We start from the raw sequence: 23,378 nt of genomic DNA, 5'->3' as shown, positions 1-23,378 counted from the left end.
AGTCATAAAGTTAGCGGCGAGAAAGAGAGATCCTTGCAGGTCTTGCTCGCGCGGCGCGTCGAGAAACGACAGAGTGCAGAGGGTGGGACGCAGGGGGTGGGAAGCAGAGAGACATTGGCAGTGCAAATTTATCGTGGTGTTGAGCCGTTAATATTTGCGCTCGCAGGCATTAAATCAATGAAAAATATACTAATTGGAATATGAAAAAAGTTGGCACGCCGTGACAGAGGGTGCCAATGCCAATTGGGAACGAGAGAAGGGGGGAGGGAGATGGTGGGCGGCTGCTGCCCCTGCGTGTTACGGAATAGAATATAAATTGTCTTAACGAGAGGCGTGCAAAGAAAAATGGCAAAAAGTTTTTCCCGGGGCTCGTTCGAATGCGAACGTGTATTGACCTATAGATTCTTCGACTCCCGGCTACAAAGCAAGTTTACTAATTTCCCTATCGCCGTTTGTTCGCCGGGTGTCCATTAACGTCACGCTGCATCAAGAAATCGGTGCCCGTTGCCTCTCTAATTACATCGATTTAATTTATGCGAGACCTTTAACTAAAAAGTTTCGAATCGCTTCGCGAAATGTAATGCCAGTTAAACTCGGAACACCGGCTACGAGAAAAAAGAACCTCGGTCAAAGGGGTGATTGCAATCTCGATGCTAAGGGGCGACGATACTAACTGGAGGATTTCGAAGGTAAAAGTCATCGAAGCAACTGTGGAACCGCGACCCGACTTATCCACCCTGACTCGACGATTTCCAAACGGAGATCGACCGATCGCGCTGCCAATAATTTCTTCGCCGACCACGAGCGGCTGACACGAAATCCCAGGTTTTACTTCGAATACCGCATTGATTAACTTATCTAATCTAATTTAAATGCGAACGGGGGTTGGGGTGCCGAGCGAGGAATACACAGGCGAGAGGAAATCAAGAGGCGGGAAGAACGAAGAGGGTGGCTTCGGCTCTGGAGATTGCAAGGGATGAAAGAACCACCTCGTAGTGTAACCGTGTGCTGCTACACGCGAATTGGGAACGAGAGAAACGAAGGGAGAGAGAGAGAGAGAGAGAGAGAAAGGGAGACAGAGAAACGAGGAGCCGCGAACATTAAGCGTGATAGTGAACGAGGTACGAGACAAAGAGAAAAATTGGGATTCGAGAGAAATGTAAGGGTGGAGAGTTCGAATCCGCGTGGAAGCGAAGTTCCGCACAATCTATAGGGAGTCTCGCGACAAGTCAATCTGACAAACGATTCTGTTTCACGTTTAAAGAACGTGTACCCTATTCTGTTTTACATTTTAAACAAGCAGGAAAGAGTGTGAAACAAATATCGTTCATTTCTATGAAGAAGGCACTCTGATGGCGATGAGCCTCGAGTGCCTTCTTTATAAAAATTGGACGACACTCATAAATCTTCCTGGATACCAAGAAACTAAAACGAAGGCGGATATACAGTTTTATGCGACGAACGACGCTCCCTTCTTTAGGCCTGTAGTTGTGAAACAACTGGTACACGGAGAAAGAGAAGAAGACATCGGGAAAGGAGAGAACAGAGGGTGGCGGGAAGCGGTTGCACGAGATAATGAGAGAAGCGAGGGTGAAACAAAATGAAGCGATCTAGTATGGGCGGGTCGTAGGAGCAGTAATACGAACAGGGTGTACCGTGTTGAGTAAGGCGAGTTAGGGCATACAAACCGCTGTGTAACGTATCAAATCGAGTGCTGAATCCCGGATTAAATCGGCGCCGGGAACGAAACACGATGGGGTTGAAAAGAGGGCGGGGGCTGAACCCGGGGGCGAACGACATCCGTGGAAGACGGGCAAATCCACGTAGGTACAATTTTGAGTAACGCTAACGTCCGCGCGAATGGGAGACACGAACGGGCCCCGTTTCATTTCACTCCCTGTAAACGCCGCTGGAAGAACATTCAACAGGAGTATGATAATACCTTGAAGAGAACGTAAGAAGGATTTTTTGCTCGTTCTCTTTGGAGTTTGAAAGCCTTTGATACTTTAGTACAGCTTCTCAGTGTATGATTGACAATACAATAATAACAGAGATTACGACGGTATCGAACCATCGGCTTGACCGGATTTCGTTTCTGAACGAGGGGATTTCCCCTCTGATCCTCGTACACCCTAACTATTCTTAGTTAACTGCATTAGTTTCGCAAATTGAAGAATTACATTTTCTCCGTGGTAACACCACTGGACGAATACCGTATTAAAATAAGAAAATACACTGGTCGGGGTGATTTCGGGATGTATTAAAATAAAAGAAAAGAGAACACGATTGGTTTACGCTACCCTCCCCTCTGAACGTGGCACGCCAGTCCCCCTTCTCTATTTATCATTCGACTACTCATCCGCTGACTTGTTATTAAATTAATCCTTCGTTTAGTCAAATTGATGCATTGATATCATAGAGCACTCATAACTCACGGCACCCTTTCCGGTACGATTAGTATATATACGCGCACAGCCGTTTTCATGCGCGACCCCTGATTCAACCGACCGAGGGTCCTCTACTCTGCAATTCCCTATTTACGCGATGCAGACTCCTCTATTTATTAACATCGTTACTTATTATTTCAACCCGTCGTGCATCCAGAATAAAGAGAGAGACACGAGTTTCATTTAATGATTATTAGACAAGTGCTTCGTTCGATGAACGAGAAGGCCGAAGTATACTTCAGCCCTGGAGATTGTGTTACGAATATTAGATGATGATCAAACACGTTCTTCGATTGAATATGTAACTTAATAAACTTCCACTCCCAGTGATAGAGAAAGGAGGCTCCATTGCTTTGCGTGGTAGATACGATTTATATCAATTAACTACTTGTACAAGTATACGTTTACCAAGCAACGTCTCGTTGCCTATGCAATACGTTTTTTAACATTGAAGTTTCGATTCGAGGAACAATGAATTTTATAATGAACGTGAAACACGTATTTTAGCTTGTCAAGGTTTATCGTGAAAAAGTTTGATTCGGCGGATCAGGGAAGACAGGCAAACGCCAAAATGGTTTCGGTGCGCGTAATTAGAATACACGATAGAGACGTTGATGGCCGTGGAAGTTTTATTTTCTGCTTCCTCTACGGACCGTTTTCAATTTGAATACCGATTAATCTGACCGAATAATCTTACCGTATATTTCGCGGCGACGCGTCGCGCCGCGCCGCCAGTCCTCCGATATTCGTTTGAGGGCATTTTTTAAAACTAAACGTTTCACTTTATCGTGGCGCGCAGCAATTAATAATAACACGCGATCGGGCATATCTTTTATAACCTTTCGGGGTATAAATCGTGAAATTCTGGAATTATCAGGCAGCCGGAATGAAAGGCTATTTCCGTCGCGCGGAATCACGGGCAATATTTTACGTGGGATTGGGGTTGAACGCGGGACACATCGACGTTTGATATTTTTATGCAGTGGCGCCACCGCGGGGAGATTTACGAGGCAGATATGCGATCACAAAATGTCCGACACTAAATCAAACATGTTGCATCGGAAAACATCAGAAATTATTATTGGGACTTTTATGGAATCGATAGGAATGAAAGAAACGTTCGATGGAACTCCGCGCAGTTTCATTCCGCTATCAGAGATAATCGAGATGCATTAGCCCGTCCCTCAATTTTATTAGCACCTTCCCTACTCATTCAATACTAACTACGCCGATAATAATTGTCCTATTTATTATTTCAATTATATTATATTCGTCAGTACCTCAATTTTATCGCGCGTGTACGCACTATAAATTCCGCTGTTACAACTAGCGTGGCAGGAATCAATTCTTCCAATATATCTTGTCCACGAATCGTTAATCATTTTTAATAAAAGGTAACGAAAAACAAACGTTACCACAATAAATACTGCAAGTTTGCGGGAGAAACACAAATTACAATACACGTAGCAATGACATGCGAGCTTACGTCTCGTCATACGACAGAAGATTTCCACGTACAATTGTCTACAGTACTATAATTATAAAATCCATTTCCCACCCAAAAGAACTGATTAACCGTACAATTTACTAAATACATTTATGGAAATAGGTACACAGATATGATAAATAATGGTAAAAACTCACCAGTGAAAAAGCCAGGTCGCTCAGTGGAATAAAATTTCGCGTATTAGACATTCTCATACTACTTACTTGCTAATAAAGGAACACGAGTTCTCCTTCCTTCCGTCCCTCCTCTCCACCGACCCTTTCATTCTTTATCCTTAGAAGAAATAAAGCCAGAGCCGTAACAGTGGAATGATTAATATCCGGCTGACAGTTTGTGAAACGGGCAGCCAATAAACGGGATAAAAATGCCGGTGAAAAATAGCGCGCTCATTAGGGGTACAGTGACATCTGCGACTGCTGCCTCGAAAATCTTCGAGCGGTATGAAAATAGTTCCTGATGAGAACAAAGAAGACAGGTTTATTAAAATAATGGCGGATCATTTTAATATTCGAACCGGAGTGCGTTCTATCCGTTCACTTAATTTTTTCTTATCGCTAATGTTCATTAAATTAGGCGACGCAATTAAAACATCGAATAAAATTATAAACGCGATGCCAGCTTTAAAGTATTTACACTGTAAATAAAATATTTTCATTTGACATAGACATTATGTAAACTTTTAAAAGTTTAAATAATATCTACTGTCGCAGATGGCAGCACGTTCCTTACGCCTCCTGTCAACAATGCGGCGAGTTCAAAGTATACTGCTTAATTAATCAATAATTCTATTAAGGAAACGAATGAATTGTAACATTAAAATAAAATATTATTGTTTATTATATTCGTGTATCTCCTCCTGTATTAAAAATGTCGGATGGTAAGTAAATCTCGATCGTGTAAATATAACCTCTTGCAGTCTTTGCTTTCGTTTAAATTGTTCACTGAAAGATTCATTAATTCAACTTATCGAATAATGCTTTCTTTATACAGTTTATAATATGACATAAATTTATTTTTATAGAGGAAGTAATCCGTCGAAGATTATTGATAGACGGAGATGGTACTGGAGATGATCGTCGGATAAATATACTTTTAAAATCATTTATAAAATGGGCAAATAATCCAGACGTTGATAATACTCTACATGAAAGAATGCTGTCCCAGCTATCACAATGCGAATTTGCTCAGAGGAAGTCCAGACTCGTTTCCAACATGAGCCAAGAGGAACTGAAGAGCTATGAAAACCTATCCAAGGAAATTGAAATTCAAATAGAAGAAGCTAAGAAGGATATAGAGACAACAAAAGCAGAGCTGCAGGATGCAAAGCGAGTTAGAAAAAATAGAATTGAATACGATGTCTTAGCAAAAGTCATAAATGAACAACCAGACAGGGTAGAAACCAATTTGAAACTTGCTACATTGCGGGAAGAGTTGGGCAAGCTGAAGGAGAAGTCTGAACAATTGGAACAGAAATTAGGAATGAGACGTAAACAGTTTCATGTTTTAATATCTTCCATACATTCCCTACAGGGAATGTTGGACGAGTGTGACGAAGAAATGATGAATGTGAGCTTAGAGAATTATGAAGATAAAAATTGTATGACACTTTCGTCCGATGTTTAGCTAAGATTATTTTATAAATGCTTATTGTACAATTTTATGTACATTAAACGATAGAAAGTACTTATTTATTACTTTAAACCTCCAAAATAATAAATCGTTTATATTCACGAACATATATCAACCTATTCTTAACTTTAATTTCGTAGTTTTCGGAACGTGTCTAATAGTTAAAGATATTCTAGTCCCCCTTTTCAATGTTTCTCCTTCCACAAATTGTTCCCTGCATAAATGCAAATTCTTTATCACAGATCTTGAAACAACATCTGTGTCTCTTTCTGCAATGGAATGCAAATAATTATGGTACAAATCTCCTTGCAGAATAAATAAGCTTCTGCGTTCCAGAAGTAGGCCAAATTCTAGATTTGAATCATGTTGCTGAAACAGAAGTTTAGGTGATATGTACACGTGATTAATTGTTTAATTACTATTGTAATACCTCTGAGCTGTCCAATTGTTTATAAAAGTCTAACACGGTGTGAGAACCACAACTGATCGTTGTTACAATGGGATGAAAGAGTGGGCCATCCGAATGTGGCTAAAAAAACATACACTGTGTTTCCTACAAGTTTGGGGAATGTAAAACTACTTTTCGTATTACAATTATACCATTATTCCTTGACCAGGTAAATATTCATTAATTAAAACATGATTGGCGAACTTTCCTTCCTCGAATACATTGCAAGATAGAACCTTATCGATATACTTTTGAAGCCACTGAAAACTTGTCGTTGGTAGCAATAATTCATTTTCTTATTTATTTTTGACATTTCTTTCAATTACTCTAAAGCACTTACATTCGGTATTTCTTCTGCTATCATACCTTTTGTGTGTGGAACACCACCCCAATTCTGTAATCTACGATGACTTAATTGCGTCCACTTTGGAAGTGGTGCACTATTAACATATTTTATAATTTCACTTTCTTCTTCTTGTGTAATAAAACTCGGTATGTAGATAGCTAAATCAGGTATCTACGAAAATACGAGATCTATATGGGTTATAAACATAACCCTTGACACCGAGAACTTGATAAATAAAGTTTATATTAAAACAAACCCCTTGAATCACATTGTCATGAAAAATCCTTTTCTGCTCTTCCATTTTTCAAGACAATAAAATATTCTCTGAATGAAATAATAAAATGCTTTTGATTACTTGTAAAAGTATTTTCGAATGCTACGTATATAGTATGACCGTATGATTATGTATACATACGTTCAAACTTCAAACTTTTGATATGCACATGTATTTGCAAATCAAATAATAAATGTATGATTAATCGAAAAGCTTTTGTTCTTAGATTTGTGAAACTTCATGTATTCCCTTCTCTAGTAGTAATGATAATATAGTAATTAAGTTATGTGTTTTATATCTTGTTAATATTGTGCTTAGTTTAATAATAAATTGCGAGTAATCTTTGTCTTCGCCGGAATACAATTTTATATGTTGACTACGGTGTCTATTAAATAAACAACTCGGTGAATATGTAAATGCAAACCGTGCGAACTGTATAGAGATGCATTTGCGTAAAAAATCAATTTTATGGAAGGGAATATCCTTCACGCGACTGTATGTAAAACCGAAGCCCTCGATCATAGCAACCTTTCCTCAATAAAACTTTACTCCTCATTATGTCAATTTCTTCCTTGATCATTTAAACAAGTAACGAAGAAAAATGGATGAGAATCAGACAATAGAACAGATGGGTACTAAGAGCTTGAGACTTGTTCATCAGGTATAATCCCCTATTCCGTTATTAATACGAACAATATTGTTATCGTACTTATCGATGATATAGATAAAAAATTCTGCAGTTCCTGATAGAACACAATTTCGAAAATACGGCCGATGCATTGATGGTAGAAGCAACTATAAAAGGTTTCAAAGATTTTAAAGAAGACTCCAAGTCCGAAGATGGGATTTATGAAAATTATTATGAACAATTAATGTCGAGCTATGAAACTGGAGACTGGCGAACATTTTTTAAAGTAGGAAATCAAATCACGTTTCATACTAACAATATGAAAATGATAAATTCTACAAATATCTGGTTTCTAGTTATGGAACCTCTTGGTACCTGAAGATGCCAAGCAAACAAAAGCTTGGAAAACTTTGATGTTACATTTACACGTGTGCTTTGCGACGTTCCCTAAACGCGTATCAATATCAGATTGGTATAGAAAGAATGGTACATGTGACAATACATAAATAACACTCTTATGATGTACAGCGATTCTCATTTCTTGGAATTGTTTAGATAAAGCACATTCAGATGAGGCTGATTCTGTGACAACACAAGATGTCGAGTACGAAGAGGTAAACTCAATTGAATCGTTAAAATAACATAATTCCAGAAGTGATTAACTTGGCATTGCCAATGTATAGAATTTTATAACCGAAGTACAGAAGACTGTGAACGAGGGTATGGAACAGTTACGGAAATTCCTGAGTACAGTAGGCAAAGAGTTAGAGAATGACGCTGAGCTGAGACCTTACTTTGCACTACCATTCATTGAGGACCCACAAGCAGAACCATTTCTTTCCAGAATATTTGAAAAGAGCTGGTCAGACAAACTGACAGAAAACTTGGTGCTCTTTCTTAAAACGTACAGGCAACAAGTAAGTGGAACAGAAGCAAAGATATGGTAAGATATTAAAAGAGGATGTTCATAAAGCTTCTGCACTTTTAAGCGTTTTAATGACACAAGATCTATCGATGGAAGTTCAAATTACACAACTCTATCAGAGGGTCTAAAGAAAGACACGAAAAAGATAATTAGACCAATCATACCAAATGATAGAAACGTTCCAATCTTTCTAGAAGATGCAGACACCGAAGATCAATGCAATTTGTGCGACGAAGCAAAATACACACAAAAATCAAAGTGAGCTTAAATGTGAACGTAATATCCTTTACTTTAAACATAATCATTTTTCTCATCTGTCTTCCTATAGAAGTATACAAACTGTATCAGTAAATTCTTCAGAAGAAGAAGTGTATTCATCACAATTCACTAAGAAAAATAAGAAACTAATGCAATGCACCCAAGACTTAGCAGTAGCAAAGTCTCATTTGTGTAGCGTTCATTCCAACTATGAGAAATTGAAAACGAGGTTCCATAAGCTGCACACTGATTATCATAAGCTGATGAGTATCGCAAGAGTCTTGACCAATGCACTGGAAAATTCAGTGAAAGGGCAAGCTGTTGATTTTCAAGCGATGTTAGAAACTTGCATTAAAATCTTTCCAGACTTGTTCAATCAAAATATAAAAGACAATTCACATGTATGCACATTTCATCCACTTGCTATTGCATCAATTTTTATTCTAAATGTTTCTTTATTCACTGTGTATGTATATTACATTTACAGTGTTCTTCGGAATTACTGTTAGATAAATCACGTTCCAATATGTCGAAACAATATTCCCCATCATATACGACGTCTATCTCCCCGAAGTTATTAGATTTCAAGAAAATAAAATTGCATTTAATTAACGGCAATATAAAAACAAAATTATTCCTTTTGCAAGCGTTACGAAGGGTAAGACAGTAGAATTTAAACGATCCAGTGGACTTTCATTACCGATAGCGCGTTTTCAGAAAATAACGTTTAGCCAACCCGAAGAGAGAGATGAAACGGTGCACGAGTACATAAGCAAAGACTTGCTAGGACTTCACAGTCAAATAGCTAGCTACAAAGGGAAATCCATCCTGCCGCATCTATTAACTCCGCAAAACTTTATCATACCGCATCCCTTGCAACAATCGATTATGAGATTGCTGAACGCTTTAGCATCTTTTAGATGCGGGAGGGATTATCTGTCCTTCGACTCTACAGTCGTCGACATGGTACTAAGCCAAATAAATTTTTTCTTCTTTATGAATCCCGTTAAAAACTTAAAAGAACTATCGTAGGTGTTCAAGTGTTTAAACAGTGTCAGCGATAATAACATCGACACTTTAACTTGCAACATGATGATCGCGATGCTCCAAAAATTATCGTTACGCAAACAGCAGAGGATTTACATGATCGAGAACGGATTAGTAGAATGGTTGATTCATCATCTGCACGATCAGTGTCGTGTCATGGATTCTTATCGATTAGAATACGCTACAGCCCTCCTAATGAATTTATCGTTACACAAGTCAGCGAAGAAAAGAGCGTCAGCGATGGCCTCATTACTCATCCCAACGTTAATCGAGTTACTCTTAATGGATCATGCATCGGTATAAATAATTCTATAGTTTTCATAATTGGAAATTATTTATAAACATGTATTTCTTAGGCATTGCCGTACATTAATGGGGCTTTAACTAATTTCTTAATGAATCACACGATCAACGATGAGGCGAAAAAAATGAAACTTTCGTCTGTGGTAGAACAATACAGTAAATATAAATCTGGTGAAATTAGGTAAAATATTTCTTAATGCATTATAGACATAGGATTCCTGTTTTACATAAAAATCTTTGAACGATAGGAAACATTTGGAACACATATTGAAAATACACACGGGTGAGATCATTATTAAAACTGAGGACGATGAAATGACTGATAACGATAACGTAAGCAATTGTTTCTAGTAAGTGTTTTATGATTGAACAAGAAAAGGAAAATCAACTTTTCCAGGACGAGTTCGATGTACTGGAAAGCCAGTTAGAAGAGAACGATCCGGTAAAGAATAATTACGGAGAGTTGTGCGGAGAATTATTGTTGGAGTCCTGTTACACGATTTTACCGAAAACAATTCAGAAGAAAGAAGTGATTCCAGATGCATCGATGTTTCCACTTTATAGAACAGAAATGACAGAGACGTCAGCGCAAAACGATCAAACGAAAGATTTGAGTTGCGAGTCAGTGACGCACGAAAAAGTTTTCCAAAGGTATTACATTATGTGTGAAAGAAAATCTGGTTTATTTTATTCACTGATAATTACTCCCCTATCCCAAGAAAATTGGCAAGTAAAAGGCGTGATTCGAAAAATAAAAATAACATTATGGTAGTGCAAAGTATGGTAAAAAAGATCGTATCGCATCCAAAGACAGAGTCGCGTGTGATTGAATTAAGTAGCTCTTCGGTTGTTCCTAAGGTATTTAACGATTAATTAAAAATTCCGCAAAAAATTACTTCAAGTAAAAATTCGATGCGTTTAAAGGATCGGAAAGATTCGAAGCGTCAAGTTGTAAACGAAAAATGGAAATTGAGAGAGGATAAAGTTCCCACAGAAGAATCTTACGAGAGCGCGACTTATATCTATGAAAACCATACTTCTAAGTTCGTTATATTCAATCGAGTTAGAACAATCCGTTGCGAATCGTTTTAATGAATCTTTTACAGGGCCAGTAGCAAAACGACAATGGTATCCTCGATGCTCTTAGAAATCGGAAGCGAAGCCGAATCAACTGGTTAGTATTCATTTTATCGAGTTCACTCTTAGTAAAGAGAGAAAAAGATGATGATCAATTAACTGGACAGAAGTTTCTAAACTTCTAATAGTCGTGGCAAGTAAAATATATTGTAAGCATCGCGTAGTGAAATCTCTATAACTTTCTCTTAAACGTGCACTTAATCGCGACCTCGGGAAAATTGGAGCACGAAAATGAAAGTAATGAAATCTCGAACGAATGATACTTATTGAACATATAATTACGTATGAAAGAAGACAAGCCTGGTATACGTACGTTCTTTTCCTTTTTTCCAGTAATGGAGAAACTGAGCAGTATAGCGTCACTGTGAGTCGAAACTACTATGCAATACAAAGTGCACTAATGCACCTTACGAATTCGTTTGTCACACAGTCCAGCACGATCCTGTATTTTTATACTACACTCGCAATTTCGTGTGCACAACGAATTTGAATAAATTTTTTATTTTGCGTACTACTACTGGGTTTGTTATTGTCTAGAATAGCAATTTTCTTTATAGGCACATTGACAATAACGAAAATGGTTCTAAAGAAACAAGACTCGAGACGGAAGACGCATTTGTCGCAAAGCCGAAGCTTGCACGAACCCCGCCATGATGGAGAACGAGCCCGTGTATACGATTACCGTAGTTTTATTTTAGAAAAACGAATATAATAAACAATAATATACTTAATAATTAAATACAATAAATATGTACAAAACATACCGTAACGCTTCACACTTCAAGCTCGTCGTCAGTAATAACCAGGGTACATACTAGGATGTCCGTAACCGTAACTACTACTTCGGTATCTTCTCATCAAAGGATTCTCGCCATAATTGCTACCACTCAAACTACCGTGCAAACTGCTAGGCATTGACGAATAACTAACCGGAGAACTTCCAGGATATGAACTTACGAAACTTGGCTTGCTTTTGTAACCTCCGATGAGCTTACCGAGATAGGAAGGTCCGCCGGGGACGGGGTACGGCGACTGACTACTGTAACTGCCCGGCCTGCCATCTTTAATCGCAGTCAGTTTCCCGCTGCCGGTGTTCTTACCGAAAAAATAATTGTCAACGTCTTGATCTTTCGAGAGATAGTTTAAACCCGTGCCGGGAGCATAGTCGCTCGCGTATTTGTTGTATTTGCTGAATTTCCCGGTGCCGTAAATGCCAGAGGATCCTCTGAACGGAGTGCTACCGGAATTAGCCAAAAGTGCCATGGTCGAAGCGTAGTCGCGAACATTCCCGTGGTTTCCTCGCACGTATCGAGAATCCGGATGAGGAGAATACACCTCGCTCGTGTATTTGTTAGTGCCGGTCATCGCGAACGCGGGTTCCTTGTGTTTTCCGAAAGAGTAATCGCTGCTGGGAGTGCTGAAGAGGCTGGTAGCATCCCTGTTGAAGGTTTGATCGGCATCCATGAATCCCGAAGAATGAGACGAATGACTCCTGAAGCTGTCGGGGGAATATTCTCCTCTTAAAGAAGATCCTTCCATGTTCAGTTCTGGGTAACTTCCGATACTGGACGTTCCAGGTAAGCTGTCAGAAAATCTCATGTACGATGGGGTCTTGTGCTTGGTGATCGAAAATTGGCTGAAGTCGGATTCCGGCTGGTCGCTGCCTTGGGTGTAAGTATCTAACGTGGAGTCCACGTTGCTGCTGCTGCTCGCGTAGTTATCATAACCAGATTGGGCCGCGTTGTTCATGAAGTAAGAACTCGTGCCGAGATTCTCTCGTCCGGCAGTGGAGTATCCAGTGAAGCCGGTGTTGTGGGAACTAGGTGAAAATCCGTTATAAGTGCTGCTCCTTAGACTTTCTTCGAGGTTTCCTTGACTTCTCACACCGGTCAATGAGTGTCCAGTTCCGCCGCTATAAAAATCGCTGGTTTCTCTCTGACTTTCTTTCCCTGCGCCAGGTAGATACGCGCTGTTGATAATGTTGCTGCTGTACGTGAAACCATTGTCCTCCCCGCCGATAGTATATCCAGCTATAAAGCATTCTTACCAATGATCTGTACTTTGAAAGAAATTCAAAAGGAAAGGTACGTACCATTAACTGTTGGTTCCGCGCGACTCAGCAAGATGCAGCCTAGGATTACCGCACTCTAAAAATAGAACAGTTTCACGATAAATTAACGATCACTTTGCAACTATAATAATTGATTTTGTGTAATATATACATAAGGGCAGACTTCAGATGAATTCTTTTAATTCCAATTTGTATTAATATAGCAGGTACTCACAAGCGAAATGATTTTCGCCATGACAAAGGGATAGTTCGAAAACGGTAGCGATTAACTAAATTCGCCCGAGCTTCTCAGGTAAATTGAAACTACACACATACTGACACGTGAAACGGCTCCTTACCGTTTTATACTCCTAGGAATCCCTCCTCGCTGACAAAAAGGTAAAAGCGATCTTGATGTGCACATACTGATAGGACATTGGTTGGTACCCGACCATACAGAGCAGGGAGAAAGAGTCAACCTGATTTAACTCTTCACTTTTACGGGGAAAGCAATGGGTCAGTTCACGTGCGACTGGCTATTCAGTGAACTATGAGGAGCATGACCTACCTAGCGCAATTAGACTTTTTAATAGAAAAGTGTCCCTTTCACAGAACCCCTCGCTCGGTTGCTCGGAACAAACGAGTCGAGCGTATTTCATTAGAACGGGAATCGATTCGAAACTAAAAATGATATGGTGAACTGAATGCAATGAAATTCTAACCAGCGGTTCGAATCTCCTTTTACGCGCGAAAACTGGAATCGTAATCAGAACATTTTTCTTGGTCCCGATACAGGTTGTTCGCTTAGTTCATCTTATAACGATTTCGCTTATGTTGGCCAGTTAGTATTAACGAGTCGCCGGCTCGCATGTGATTGCGGTTCTCGTGTCTTCGGCTTAATTAGCTCGATCGAGAGGCAGTCAGTGGATCGCGGACTTTCGTAAAATTTGCCTTGCCCCGATTTCTATGCATTGCCAAGGTTAACAGATATTTTGTTACGGTACGTGAATAACTTTCCTCCGGCGAGAAAGGAAACCGCGTTACGTCTTCCACATTGCGAGTACTATTATTCCAACTAATGATAGCTCGCAATTTAATTATCATGCGGCTCAGACTTTTTCTTTCTAGTCGAACCGAGTATTTGATATCGCCGATACTTATTCTTTTTAAATATTCTTTGCGTTGCAAGCCTTGTTCTATGCAAATTTTGTGACATAAATAAAGAACTGCTTGACAAGTAGCGCGTGAAACTGCATTCAACGATACATGAATAAAGTTGAATAACCGTTGCACAAGAAACTTGCAAAAGGAGGATACGGAAGAGGATCGCGGGTCACATTCCAAATTGTACAAGCGTAAAAATACTTCTGAAATTCGGAAAAAGTGTCGAGCACGTTTTAACATTTCGCATAAACGCACGAGTTCCTTGAATGCCAATCGCCTTTCGTAGAAAGTTACCCTTCGAGGGCACCCACGGATCCTGGTCGACGATTTCGAGTTGACCGATCTGACTGAAAGATATTATAAAGAAAAGTGGGAAATTTGTGATTCGCTTGACTAATTACAGAGAGGCAAGATTGTATGCGCGTCGAAGTTGAGAAGCGAGTCACGTTAAAGAAAGAAGATAGCATAGATTGATTTGTCTTTGATGGGGCGATTGATCCTCTCACTGGCTCCATTATTATGCAAACGTGCTTCGCAAACAGACTTTCTCCCGTGCTTGAATATATTCTATTAATTGGCAAACATCACGGACAATCGTTAATCGGAATTTTGGACGATCTGTTGGGAACGCGAAGCCCCGTGACCCAAAAGTTATGAGGCAGTGGATGTAGATCGGTGGAAACGAACGCACGCTGCGTTCTGACATGAAAACCGGAATGTCACCGCTGCATCCTTGTCATTATCTTTTGCGATGCTTTCTACTTTCCGCACACGCGTTTACACGCAAGCGTATGCGCTCGGAACGTGCGTCGATCGGTTGAATTTTAATACAAGTTAATGACAATGACCTTTCTCCATCGGACTTCGAGTTGGTATTTTGTCAAGAGGCTGACAGTGAAATACGCATACGCGTAACAAGGAACTCGATGAAAGTAAAATGAAAATGGAAAGTGTACGGTAAACTAATTCCAAGCGGACGTTCCTTTGATGTCGTCGCATGTGAAACATCGCGTGTTTTATGAACCGCGCAAGACACGCACGCGGCGCGTCGCGTCGCATACTTATCGGTTTTACATACTGTTAGATATTCGAAATCTAACTGCGAACGAGACTGAAATCTAATGGAACATGGAAATGATCTCGCTTCGCTGAGAATAAAAATCTATTGACTACTCGATTATCCATATTCGACGAAATGTGTTACACTTTCGAACCCGTGAAAATTTCTGGTGCGAAAGTAGTAACGGTATGTGGTAATACCAGTTGTATCGACCACCTGACATAGATATCTTCAATCGCTGTATAAGATCCTATAAAGATCAAAAAGGGAAAAATACCATCCTCTTGTTTTCCCGCTGTCAAAACTGAATCCATGCCAATGAAATTATCATACACACCGCGCATGAGCATCGTGCACTGAGAGGTTCGATCCTACACACAACCTACACTACAACACGTTTGGTGCACTCGTATGCGTGCGTTAATGAGTTATGATGAGTAAGAGTAAGACTGTCTGTCGTCAACGAAAATGTGACAAATTGTACTTTTACTTGAGGTCATATGGAGGGTCTGATGAAATCCTGGAGAACCTCAGTCACGTGTACTTGTAGCCTCCTCTTATCAAACACGATAAAGTAAAATTATTCTCAGGATCGTAATAATAATCATGTCTTACAGTAAGTACATAATTGACAAGATTGTAGACATTAAGATGTGACCCAGATGTGTATGACCCTATAAAGAAGTGTTTATTGAAAAATTCAGAACCATTCCCATGTGAAAGTCTAGTTCATTATGGTTTTTAGTGAGAATTAAAACACCGGATAGTTTGGAGTATCGTTACTTCCCCATGACAAGGTCTCGTCTTAAACTAGACATAAAAGCTCCTCACGATGCAAGAATTTCTTTACGTACACACTTGGGCGGAGATTCTAATGAATACGAGGTATACTTCATGGACACCTAACAACTGATACATAAAAGTACATATTCTTTGCCTATTTCTGTGCTGAAGATCATCATTGGTGGCTGGGGTAATAGGATGTCAGTGATAAGAAGGAACAACGAGGATCTCAATGTAGCAGAAGCAGAAACGAGAAACATATTAGACGTTATGTTTACTTGTCATTTTTGGATACAGTAAGGAATTGAAGCTCGTGATGTAATGAAATGAACATCTAAGTCTAACGAAGAGTACAATATTATTAGATGGCGGTCTGATGGGACACTGAATGTTGGACGTGAAAACATGGGTGTATTTTTGTCATATAAAGATAGAAATCCATTTGTCATAAACTATATAGGTTTAGGCACGGCCTGGGGTGCTACTGGTGAATTCCTGTTTCAAGGTATTCTGAATCATCTTGGAAAAAGATACTCGAAGATAGGTCATTTGGATTTGAAGCATTCATTTCCTTTTTAGAATCGTACAGTACATCCACAGCCCTTCGGCAGCAAATAGTAGATACGTCTAATTTCTGGGTAGACTTTAACGCATCGTGCGGTCTTCCACAGAACGCCACAAAGGCTTCTGAAGACGGTTTGTACATAGGACGCGCGAATTTCGAGAATTCTCTCACACCTGGTAGTGTTCGAAACAACGTGTGTATGATCCCATGGGGTGGGATCTCTAATGAAAGAAACGATTTTCAAGTGTTATGCGCAAAAAATGTGAACTGGGTGAAATCGTGGGACGGCAGCGTCCCGTTGCACGCGCTTCCCACTGGCGAAACCGAGGACGATTACGTTCTTTTCATAGGGAGAGTCTTACACGAGGGTGTCTATTACGTAGGGAAGGTGCAACACAATCATCAAACATGCTACGTACCCATCTCGGGGCAGGAGGTCTCGTTCAGGAATTACGAAACTTTGGTCATTTGCGATTACTATATGGAGGAGTACATCGGTAGATGAGACATTGCTCCCTACCAGAAGTATTTTTCATACAAGATACAAAGTATTTTTTTTATACCAAGCGTCATATAATCTGGGATTTAAGAGCAGACATGGAAGTTGAGAAGAAAGTCACTAAAAATGTACCTTCATTTTCCGTATTTGTTTATATTTGTACAAGATTGTCATATAAACCTAATTTAATTCAATAAAACATCACTGTAATATGTATATACAACATACATGCATTGTATCCCTGCATGTGTGCGTAGCCACTAACACATGCATAATTGCCAGGAAGCTGAAGTTAGTCTATTCAAAACCTTTCAGGCAAGCGTTTCATTGCCAGTTTCAGACTGACTGTATGCAACAACAGAGAACTGTGGTTAATGCGTACTTGCCGTTACGTTTTCTGCATCGTTTACCTATTAACAATTAACTCTGCCGCTCTATTAAAGGATAAATGGATAAAATGTACGCATACAATTCTGTTGATATTTAAAAGTTTATTCATATCGGTCATTGCACAATCGTAGAAAGAAAAGAAATTGTAATTCAAGTGGCATGCACGAAACACGACGAAACAGTGTATGCACCGTGCACCATGTGTGTACCATGTGCAAGAATAACATAAAGAATGCATAAAATAAGCATTATTAATATATAACACAATTTTCGATAGTTCAGGTGGCTCAGGCAATGTGCAAACTATACAATTCCTAGTTATTCTTCTGTGTGTTTTCATAATGGAGCTATGCACGAACGATTTACGAGCTACTTAACGCATAGATGCAATAAGGATAATATAGAGATTAACAGTAGTGATAAGAAAATGAATGAAACAACGAGAAGTAACAAATAACATATGTTCATTGCACGATCTTCGAGGTAGCCATATTGCATAGGAACCTTGAAATCGTTGAAATTTGTCGGGAAACATATCATCTGTGACGATATGACGAGATCACGCGATTCCTTTTCGTTCTTCCCTGTTTACTACGCGAGATCTATGAATTTGTAATATTAATCGTACACGGCTGATAAATCTATACGCGTATCTAAAATCATGTGTCTTGTGATATGGCCTCCGGATCTGAATAGAGAATTAGTAAATGAGGTGAGCGAGTTTCGGCTCCGCATCGTACGTAATCAACGAAAGGATTCTCGTCTTCGAGATACGCAATTGCTTGCTCGTAATAAAATTGGCACTGCATAACACCGAATTTCTAAATTGATCGGTCTACGTAGTACGTAGGCCGTAAGTCGATTCAGCGATTTATAGTGTGAACGACCGGTTATTTTAACATTACGCTTTCGTTGTTTGTTGTTTGCAGGATCCCCAATTTTTTCTGGATGTCTAAATATGCCAGGCTGTTCAGCAGTTGGCTGCATCAATCGTAGTGAGAAGGGATATATTATGAAATGTTTTCCACGTAATCCGAGGTTGAGAAAAATTTGGCAAGAACGCGTTGCTAGAGCTGACTGGGAACCATCTAACAATTCATTTCTCTGTCATGTCCACTTTGAACCACAAGAATGGTCCATAACGTCGAACGGGAAAATTAGATTGAAAAAGAATGCAGTTCCCTCCATATTCACTATAACGTCGACTAGGAGATCGGCTAAAAAGAAGATTAAATTGTTTGATAATAAAAGCCAGAGAGTGTTCCAAGGTGAATGCGACGCAGGGTGTATGATTGATGGTAGTGTGCATTCGTGCGTGGAAGATTTAGAAGAGAAAAACTTGGATTTTCAGGGAACTGTGGAACCGCTTGTGGAAACAGAAATGGAAGGGAGCACTCATTGCAAACCGAATAGCGGGATGGCTACTGAAGATATGAAAATTAGTAACTTAGTGAAAGAATGTAATCTTGAAGTTCCGCCAATGGATGATAAAAAGGAGGTGGATTTAACTCAAGAGGTCAAGGATACAGAAGCTCCTAAAGCAGCAGGATCAGTTGTGAAGGATGAAATCAAGTTAGAAGTGATGGATCACAATGCGTTTGAAGATAGTTACGATGAGATTGAACAGAAGTTGAAGCAAATCTGCGATGGTGGATCTACCGAAGACGAGACTTACAAGAACAAGGTCAAGATGAAAGTAGATACTAAAGACCAAAAGAAGGATGAAGTGGAAGAAAAAATGGATATAAGTTCCGAGTCCGTGAAGAACGATCTTGAAACCGCTGTGTCTGTCGATGCAAGTCATGATTTATCTATAGTAGGTGGAGTTGTAGATACGATTAAGGTAAAAGAAGAAAATGTTGAGACGATTTTTGGCATTGAAAGCGACGAGAAAACATCTGTGCCCTCAAAAGCATTGAAAACAAATGAGAATGACGAAGAACGTGAGAAGGATAAGAAAAAAGTTTTTAACGATGACATAGAAGAAAATTTTACAAAAGATGAAGTGCACGTTATACCAAATATAAGAGCAGCTATGAAACGGAAAAGGAGAACCCGGGAGGAGATAATGAAATCAATAAAGAAATCCATTAAAAGCGTTGCTGATGAAGATATTAATTCTCTTAGCGACAACGATTCATCCGAGCAAGACATAGAAATTGGAAATGGATTATTTTTAATTAACGAAAAAACAGACGATACTAGTAAAAATGATGCAGAAACCGAGACTGCTAAATTCGTTATCAAGGTAACCGGGGATCCCGATGATGTAACCGAAATTATCGAAGAATTATCGTCTTGTAATACAGTGAGAACAGAAGCGGGTAAAAAGTTCAATACCGTTTCTATGTACAAAGAAAATGATTCATTCATTACATCTGTAATAACGATACAATCACCTAAAAGTGCTAATGATATTAGCTTCGTAGAGATCGATAGTCCCATAAAAAAAGATGATTACCTAATATCAAGGAAAAGTACATCGCCAATGGATCATTCTCCTTGTGAGAAAAATGACGTTACAAGTCCAAATGCAGTCAACATTTCTCGAACTCGTGATTCTCTAGATTCGAAACATATTGGATCCGATGAGGACGAGAAACATAGGATGAGAATTGATTCTCCGTTCCAAAGTTGTACGCATGGTCAAATTTCCGTTGAAAATAACAGTGTGAATGTTCCTTCTGATTACGAAGATCTGTTAGAAAGGATACAAATTCAAGAGAGTGTAATTGAAAAATTAACAGATCAATTGATCATTCACAAAGAGATGGAGATGAGAAATAAACTTAGCGAACGTGAAATGGAAGCCTCAAAGGTGAACACAAAATTGAGTAACGTGCAAACTACTAGTCTTCTCGGTAGAAGAAACTTAGAGAGCAAACAAAGATTGATAGATGATTTATCGAACAGAGTGAGTTATCTTGAAGAAGTGAATAAGAAATTAATGAAGACTGTCACACTTGAATCTCAGCAAAAGAGGAAGCTAGAAGGAGAAATAAAACAAAAAGAGAATTGCATAAAAGAGCTCAATTGGAAATTAGAGAAAGCTTCTAAATATCTCGAGAGGGCAGAGAAGAATACGAATACGTATAGAAGGAAAATGCTGAACATGCAAACTACTTTGAGAAGGAGAAAGCTTTTGGACGAGAAGATGAGTAGATTCAATGAGATGTTAATAGATAATTCTAAACAAGAGTTTTCAGAAAAGGTTTTAGTTACAGCAGCAGATATTAGAAAAGTTTGTGGAAAAGATGGCTATGAAAAATTACTTTCTTACGGGTTTCCGTTGCCACCGTTAACAGCTCTAAAGGGAGAAACTCTCAATGAAGATTTTACCGATCTTAACAACAGTGATGTAGACGAGGTACAAAATTCTACAAAGTTAACTGTTAAGACAGACAAAGCGTATGATGCGACTAATGAACATGAAATAGATGAAAAGAACAGAGAAAAAGGGACAGAATACGAAGGTGCAGAAACTGTGACAGGTACTGTCCAAGACATTTTTGATGAGAATAATGAAGGCGATGATTTCGGTACAAACGAGCTCAGAGAACATTTTATTCTGCAATTAAATGCAGTTATGTAGCCATAATTTTGTACTTCAAGCGGCTATTCATTTTTTTTATAACTTAAAAATTATAATATCGAAATAATAAATACTTAGATAAGACTTCTACCTACCCTTCTTGTACAATATCACCTTATCAATTGTACAATATTATTGTGCTCTGAATAATTATATTTATATATCTTAAGTCCTCTCCCCCTAAATTGTAAATACATGTACAAACATTATTATATGTATAATATAAGAGACCAGAAAGAATTATTGAGTATAGGATTAAATCACTGTTCTTGGACAACAATCTATTTTTTCTTAATACTATTCGTATCTCAGTGGGGAATTAAAGAGCATGGGTAAATCGTATAAAGTAGAGGCCAATACATTTCTTTTTTATACATTTTTTATTAGAATAATTACAATCCAGTGGCAGATTTATTGACTTTTTTTTCCTTCGACTTGCCGTCTTTAGAGCCAACAACTTTATCACAATCGCACCAAGGTGTACTCGTTTTATCACACATCAGAGAAATATTAAGGACGGTCAGCGGAGTGTCCTCGATAGTCATTTTAATTACACCTAATTCTTTATAAGCAACGTTATGTAATCCCGTTTGACGATCTCGTTTCCTAGTAACTTCGCGTTGATTATAACATTTTACCATATCCCTCTTTCTATAATTTCTATCGTGTATGTGCCTGAAACAGTTATAACAGAGCGATTCATTTATGAACTGATTTAGATTTGAGTGAATAAGTAGTTCGCAGTAGATCTTACTTGAACGTGTTATGCGTTCCAGTGGACACATTCTGTGGTCTTACAATGCTTAGCCCAGCTTCTTTCAGTCTAACATAGAATTCGTCATCCTCAAGACCCCATCCCCAATATTTGTTAGACATACCATCTACTTTTATAAAATGTTCTCTGGAGAGAAAGTATCTTATTTACACTTATCAATCCTGACTAAGTTTCATAAATTCAATACACACCTTTTAATAAGTAATATTCCACCAACAAATGTTGGATAATGATATCTAGGATGTAACTCTGGAGAAGATACATGGTAAGGGCTTTTGTCAGGGAAAGAATATATTAATTCGTCGTTCATGGGCAATAAGTCTACATCATGTATAGCCACATAATCGAACTCCTTCTTAACTTTCAGGAAGCCTACATTTATAAGAGAGGCCCTATTGAATCTAAACCTATCAACCTAAACAAAAATAGAATGATATTAGTTAGAAATTTAAATGGTACATACATGTAAATGTATTCTTATGAAAGATACCTGATTGAGTATAAATATATGATAATCTATATTTTGCTTATCTAAAAACTTTTTCATGTGTGGAGCAAATATAAGTAGTTCCTCGAAACGATCTCTAAATGGCACAAGTACAGCTAAACGATGTAAGGATTTCTTATGAACTTTATGAACATTATTCTCTTGAGTATTTAATTCACATTTACAATCATCTGAAATAAATGGAATATAATTCCTTAGGTGTGGAATATGACAGTTCACAGCTGATGAGTACTAAGAATTTTTAAACACTTACCAATACTCATTGGAGCAATACTTATCAAGCATGAAATAACGAATGTGATTAAAATACAGGCGAATATATATTTAAATTTTATACTCTTCCAAACAACTTCCATTTTTGGTAACAAATATTTAAGTAAAGTATCATGTATCAAGTTTTACGAGCACATAAGTGAGACTCGAGGGAGCATTTTTTATTTTTCGTTTGTTCGCCCGTGATTAATCAAGATTACGATTAATGCAAGCAACTTTGCAGTTTATCTCATTGAAAAATGCTGCATCGATTTGTCAAACGTGGGATATGGAATGCTCCATCCCTCATATTATACGCGAAATTTGGTCGATTAAGATTAAATGTTGTTTTCACATCTCTCTCGTAAGTTACTCGAATCGCAGACCTTTTAATGACATTTCACACAGCTTGTTAAATATTCGCCGGTCAGTGAATTAAAAATATTATACTTCGTGTTTTCCATCTGATCATGATCACAATTACGAAGTACTATGTTTAACTCGTGCATCATCGACCCAGCTGGGCAAGCGATAAAAAACATCCGTGACACTACGACACTTAAAAATAAAACGTTCACATTTAAGAAATGTAAAACAGCACGTTTCACTTGTTTAGCAATTATATAAGAATTTAAAGTAGGACCAGCATTCACGATGACTGACAGTGACAATCGTGACAATAAAGACGCGAACGTTGTCCAACCTATGAAATCAGCCACCGGTTTGTGGGACAGGTATAGTCGATATTATGTAGAAAAGTTTATTCAAGTTTATATTTATAATACATTTTA

At 38.5% G+C, this 23,378-nt stretch overlaps 7 protein-coding genes across 14 annotated transcripts in view; 4 read left to right on the top strand and 3 right to left on the bottom strand.

Annotated features, from left to right (window-relative positions):
• The window catches only part of LOC113465212 (filaggrin-2), a 31,025-nt gene extending 17,770 nt beyond the window's left edge, over nucleotides 1–13,255 (bottom strand). The window contains exons 1-4 of the mRNA XM_026819524.1: nucleotides 13,235–13,255; nucleotides 13,042–13,096; nucleotides 11,714–12,979; nucleotides 4,158–4,407 (exon numbers count right to left, since the gene is read on the bottom strand). Of these exons, the coding sequence (XP_026675325.1) occupies nucleotides 11,742–12,979; nucleotides 13,042–13,096; nucleotides 13,235–13,255 (1,314 nt within the window). The 3' untranslated portion in view covers nucleotides 4,158–4,407; nucleotides 11,714–11,741. The remainder of the gene's footprint in view (nucleotides 1–4,157; nucleotides 4,408–11,713; nucleotides 12,980–13,041; nucleotides 13,097–13,234) is intronic.
• On the top strand, nucleotides 4,797–5,637 carry thoc7 (THO complex subunit 7). Its single transcript, XM_018036694.2, has 2 exons — nucleotides 4,797–4,831; nucleotides 4,976–5,637. The coding sequence occupies exons 1-2, from the start codon at nucleotides 4,822–4,824 to the stop codon at nucleotides 5,575–5,577; spliced, it is 612 nt and encodes a 203-aa protein (XP_017892183.1). The 5' UTR covers nucleotides 4,797–4,821; the 3' UTR covers nucleotides 5,578–5,637.
• Nucleotides 5,635–6,794, bottom strand: LOC108632256 (alpha-ketoglutarate-dependent dioxygenase alkB homolog 6). Its single transcript, XM_018036693.2, has 5 exons — nucleotides 6,634–6,794; nucleotides 6,372–6,548; nucleotides 6,184–6,291; nucleotides 6,014–6,112; nucleotides 5,635–5,952 (listed from the first exon to the last, which is right to left on the bottom strand). Exons 1-5 carry the CDS (start codon nucleotides 6,676–6,678, stop codon nucleotides 5,695–5,697), a joined length of 687 nt encoding a protein of 228 aa, XP_017892182.1. The 5' UTR covers nucleotides 6,679–6,794; the 3' UTR covers nucleotides 5,635–5,694.
• On the top strand, nucleotides 6,947–11,648 carry LOC108632255 (lisH domain-containing protein ARMC9). Of its 3 annotated transcripts, none has more exons than XM_026819522.1 (16): nucleotides 6,947–7,312; nucleotides 7,392–7,565; nucleotides 7,636–7,765; nucleotides 7,835–7,893; nucleotides 7,984–8,196; nucleotides 8,269–8,462; nucleotides 8,533–8,863; nucleotides 8,950–9,120; nucleotides 9,180–9,428; nucleotides 9,495–9,806; nucleotides 9,866–9,993; nucleotides 10,061–10,145; nucleotides 10,210–10,463; nucleotides 10,919–10,986; nucleotides 11,283–11,313; nucleotides 11,507–11,648. In XM_026819522.1, exons 1-16 carry the CDS (start codon nucleotides 7,253–7,255, stop codon nucleotides 11,601–11,603), a joined length of 2,556 nt encoding a protein of 851 aa, XP_026675323.1. In that variant the 5' UTR covers nucleotides 6,947–7,252; the 3' UTR covers nucleotides 11,604–11,648. The 3 variants fall into 3 exon arrangements, with proteins under 3 accessions (XP_026675323.1, XP_026675322.1, XP_026675324.1); XM_026819521.1 differs by having other exon boundaries at nucleotides 7,963–8,196; XM_026819523.1 differs by having other exon boundaries at nucleotides 7,234–7,312; nucleotides 7,376–7,565; nucleotides 7,963–8,196.
• A 2,344-nt stretch (nucleotides 13,256–15,599) lies between the features above and the next one.
• Nucleotides 15,600–17,286, top strand: LOC108632259 (uncharacterized). 2 transcript variants are annotated; one of them, XM_018036697.2, is made up of 5 exons: nucleotides 15,600–15,839; nucleotides 15,952–16,108; nucleotides 16,178–16,302; nucleotides 16,372–16,511; nucleotides 16,586–17,286. In XM_018036697.2, exons 2-5 carry the CDS (start codon nucleotides 16,013–16,015, stop codon nucleotides 17,074–17,076), a joined length of 852 nt encoding a protein of 283 aa, XP_017892186.1. In that variant the 5' UTR covers nucleotides 15,600–15,839; nucleotides 15,952–16,012; the 3' UTR covers nucleotides 17,077–17,286. The 2 variants fall into 2 exon arrangements, with proteins under 2 accessions (XP_017892186.1, XP_017892185.1); XM_018036696.2 differs by having other exon boundaries at nucleotides 15,601–15,839; nucleotides 15,969–16,108.
• Nucleotides 17,287–17,380: 94 nt separating this feature from the next.
• LOC108632307 (uncharacterized) lies at nucleotides 17,381–21,146 on the top strand. 5 transcript variants are annotated; one of them, XM_018036796.2, is made up of 2 exons: nucleotides 17,381–17,529; nucleotides 18,390–21,146. In XM_018036796.2, exon 2 carries the CDS (start codon nucleotides 18,419–18,421, stop codon nucleotides 21,050–21,052), a length of 2,634 nt encoding a protein of 877 aa, XP_017892285.1. In that variant the 5' UTR covers nucleotides 17,381–17,529; nucleotides 18,390–18,418; the 3' UTR covers nucleotides 21,053–21,146. The 5 variants fall into 5 exon arrangements, with proteins under 5 accessions (XP_017892285.1, XP_017892283.1, XP_017892284.1 ...); XM_018036794.2 differs by lacking the exon at nucleotides 17,381–17,529 and adding an exon at nucleotides 17,684–17,943; XM_018036795.2 differs by lacking the exon at nucleotides 17,381–17,529 and adding an exon at nucleotides 17,684–18,172.
• A 267-nt stretch (nucleotides 21,147–21,413) lies between these two features.
• beta4GalT7 (beta-1,4-galactosyltransferase 7) lies at nucleotides 21,414–23,252 on the bottom strand. The gene is made up of 5 exons (XM_018036799.2): nucleotides 22,589–23,252; nucleotides 22,318–22,505; nucleotides 22,019–22,242; nucleotides 21,807–21,953; nucleotides 21,414–21,727 (listed from the first exon to the last, which is right to left on the bottom strand). Exons 1-5 carry the CDS (start codon nucleotides 22,689–22,691, stop codon nucleotides 21,445–21,447), a joined length of 945 nt encoding a protein of 314 aa, XP_017892288.1. The 5' UTR covers nucleotides 22,692–23,252; the 3' UTR covers nucleotides 21,414–21,444.
• Between the last annotated feature and the right edge of the window lie 126 nt (nucleotides 23,253–23,378).

This window comes from Ceratina calcarata, unplaced genomic scaffold (assembly GCF_001652005.2).
Source record: "Ceratina calcarata isolate Rehan_Ccalc_2016 unplaced genomic scaffold, ASM165200v1 scaffold153.2, whole genome shotgun sequence".
Lineage (NCBI taxonomy): Eukaryota > Metazoa > Arthropoda > Insecta > Hymenoptera > Apidae > Ceratina > Ceratina calcarata.
Note: the sequence above shows the minus strand (reverse complement) of the source record. Positions and strands in the feature narration are given on the sequence as shown.

Excerpts from the sequence above, each read along its gene's own strand:
- LOC108632256 (XM_018036693.2), bottom strand. The coding sequence starts at position 6,678 with ATGGAAGAGCAGAAAAGGATTTTTCATGACAATGTGATTCAAGGG. Across the intron at positions 6,113-6,183 it reads TACCTGGTCAAGGAATAATG|CCACATTCGGATGGCCCACT; the intron begins GTATAATTGTAA and ends ATGTTTTTTTAG. Across the intron at positions 5,953-6,013 it reads AACAATTGGACAGCTCAGAG|CAACATGATTCAAATCTAGA; the intron begins GTATTACAATAG and ends CTTCTGTTTCAG.
- LOC108632255 (XM_026819521.1), top strand. The coding sequence starts at position 7,253 with ATGGATGAGAATCAGACAATAGAACAGATGGGTACTAAGAGCTTGAGA. Across the intron at positions 8,864-8,949 it reads ATATAAAAGACAATTCACAT|TGTTCTTCGGAATTACTGTT; the intron begins GTATGCACATTT and ends TTACATTTACAG. Across the intron at positions 9,429-9,494 it reads ACTCTACAGTCGTCGACATG|GTGTTCAAGTGTTTAAACAG; the intron begins GTACTAAGCCAA and ends GAACTATCGTAG.
- LOC108632259 (XM_018036696.2), top strand. Across the intron at positions 16,109-16,177 it reads GAGATTCTAATGAATACGAG|ATCATCATTGGTGGCTGGGG; the intron begins GTATACTTCATG and ends TCTGTGCTGAAG. Across the intron at positions 16,303-16,371 it reads ACTTGTCATTTTTGGATACA|ATGGCGGTCTGATGGGACAC; the intron begins GTAAGGAATTGA and ends CAATATTATTAG.
- LOC108632307 (XM_018036794.2), top strand. The coding sequence starts at position 17,892 with ATGAAACAACGAGAAGTAACAAATAACATATGTTCATTGCACGATCTT. Across the intron at positions 17,944-18,389 it reads TTCATTGCACGATCTTCGAG|GATCCCCAATTTTTTCTGGA; the intron begins GTAGCCATATTG and ends TGTTGTTTGCAG.
- beta4GalT7 (XM_018036799.2), bottom strand. The coding sequence starts at position 22,691 with ATGGAAGTTGTTTGGAAGAGTATAAAATTTAAATATATATTCGCCTGT. Across the intron at positions 22,243-22,317 it reads ATATATTTATACTCAATCAG|GTTGATAGGTTTAGATTCAA; the intron begins GTATCTTTCATA and ends ATTTTTGTTTAG. Across the intron at positions 21,954-22,018 it reads GGAATATTACTTATTAAAAG|AGAACATTTTATAAAAGTAG; the intron begins GTGTGTATTGAA and ends CTTTCTCTCCAG.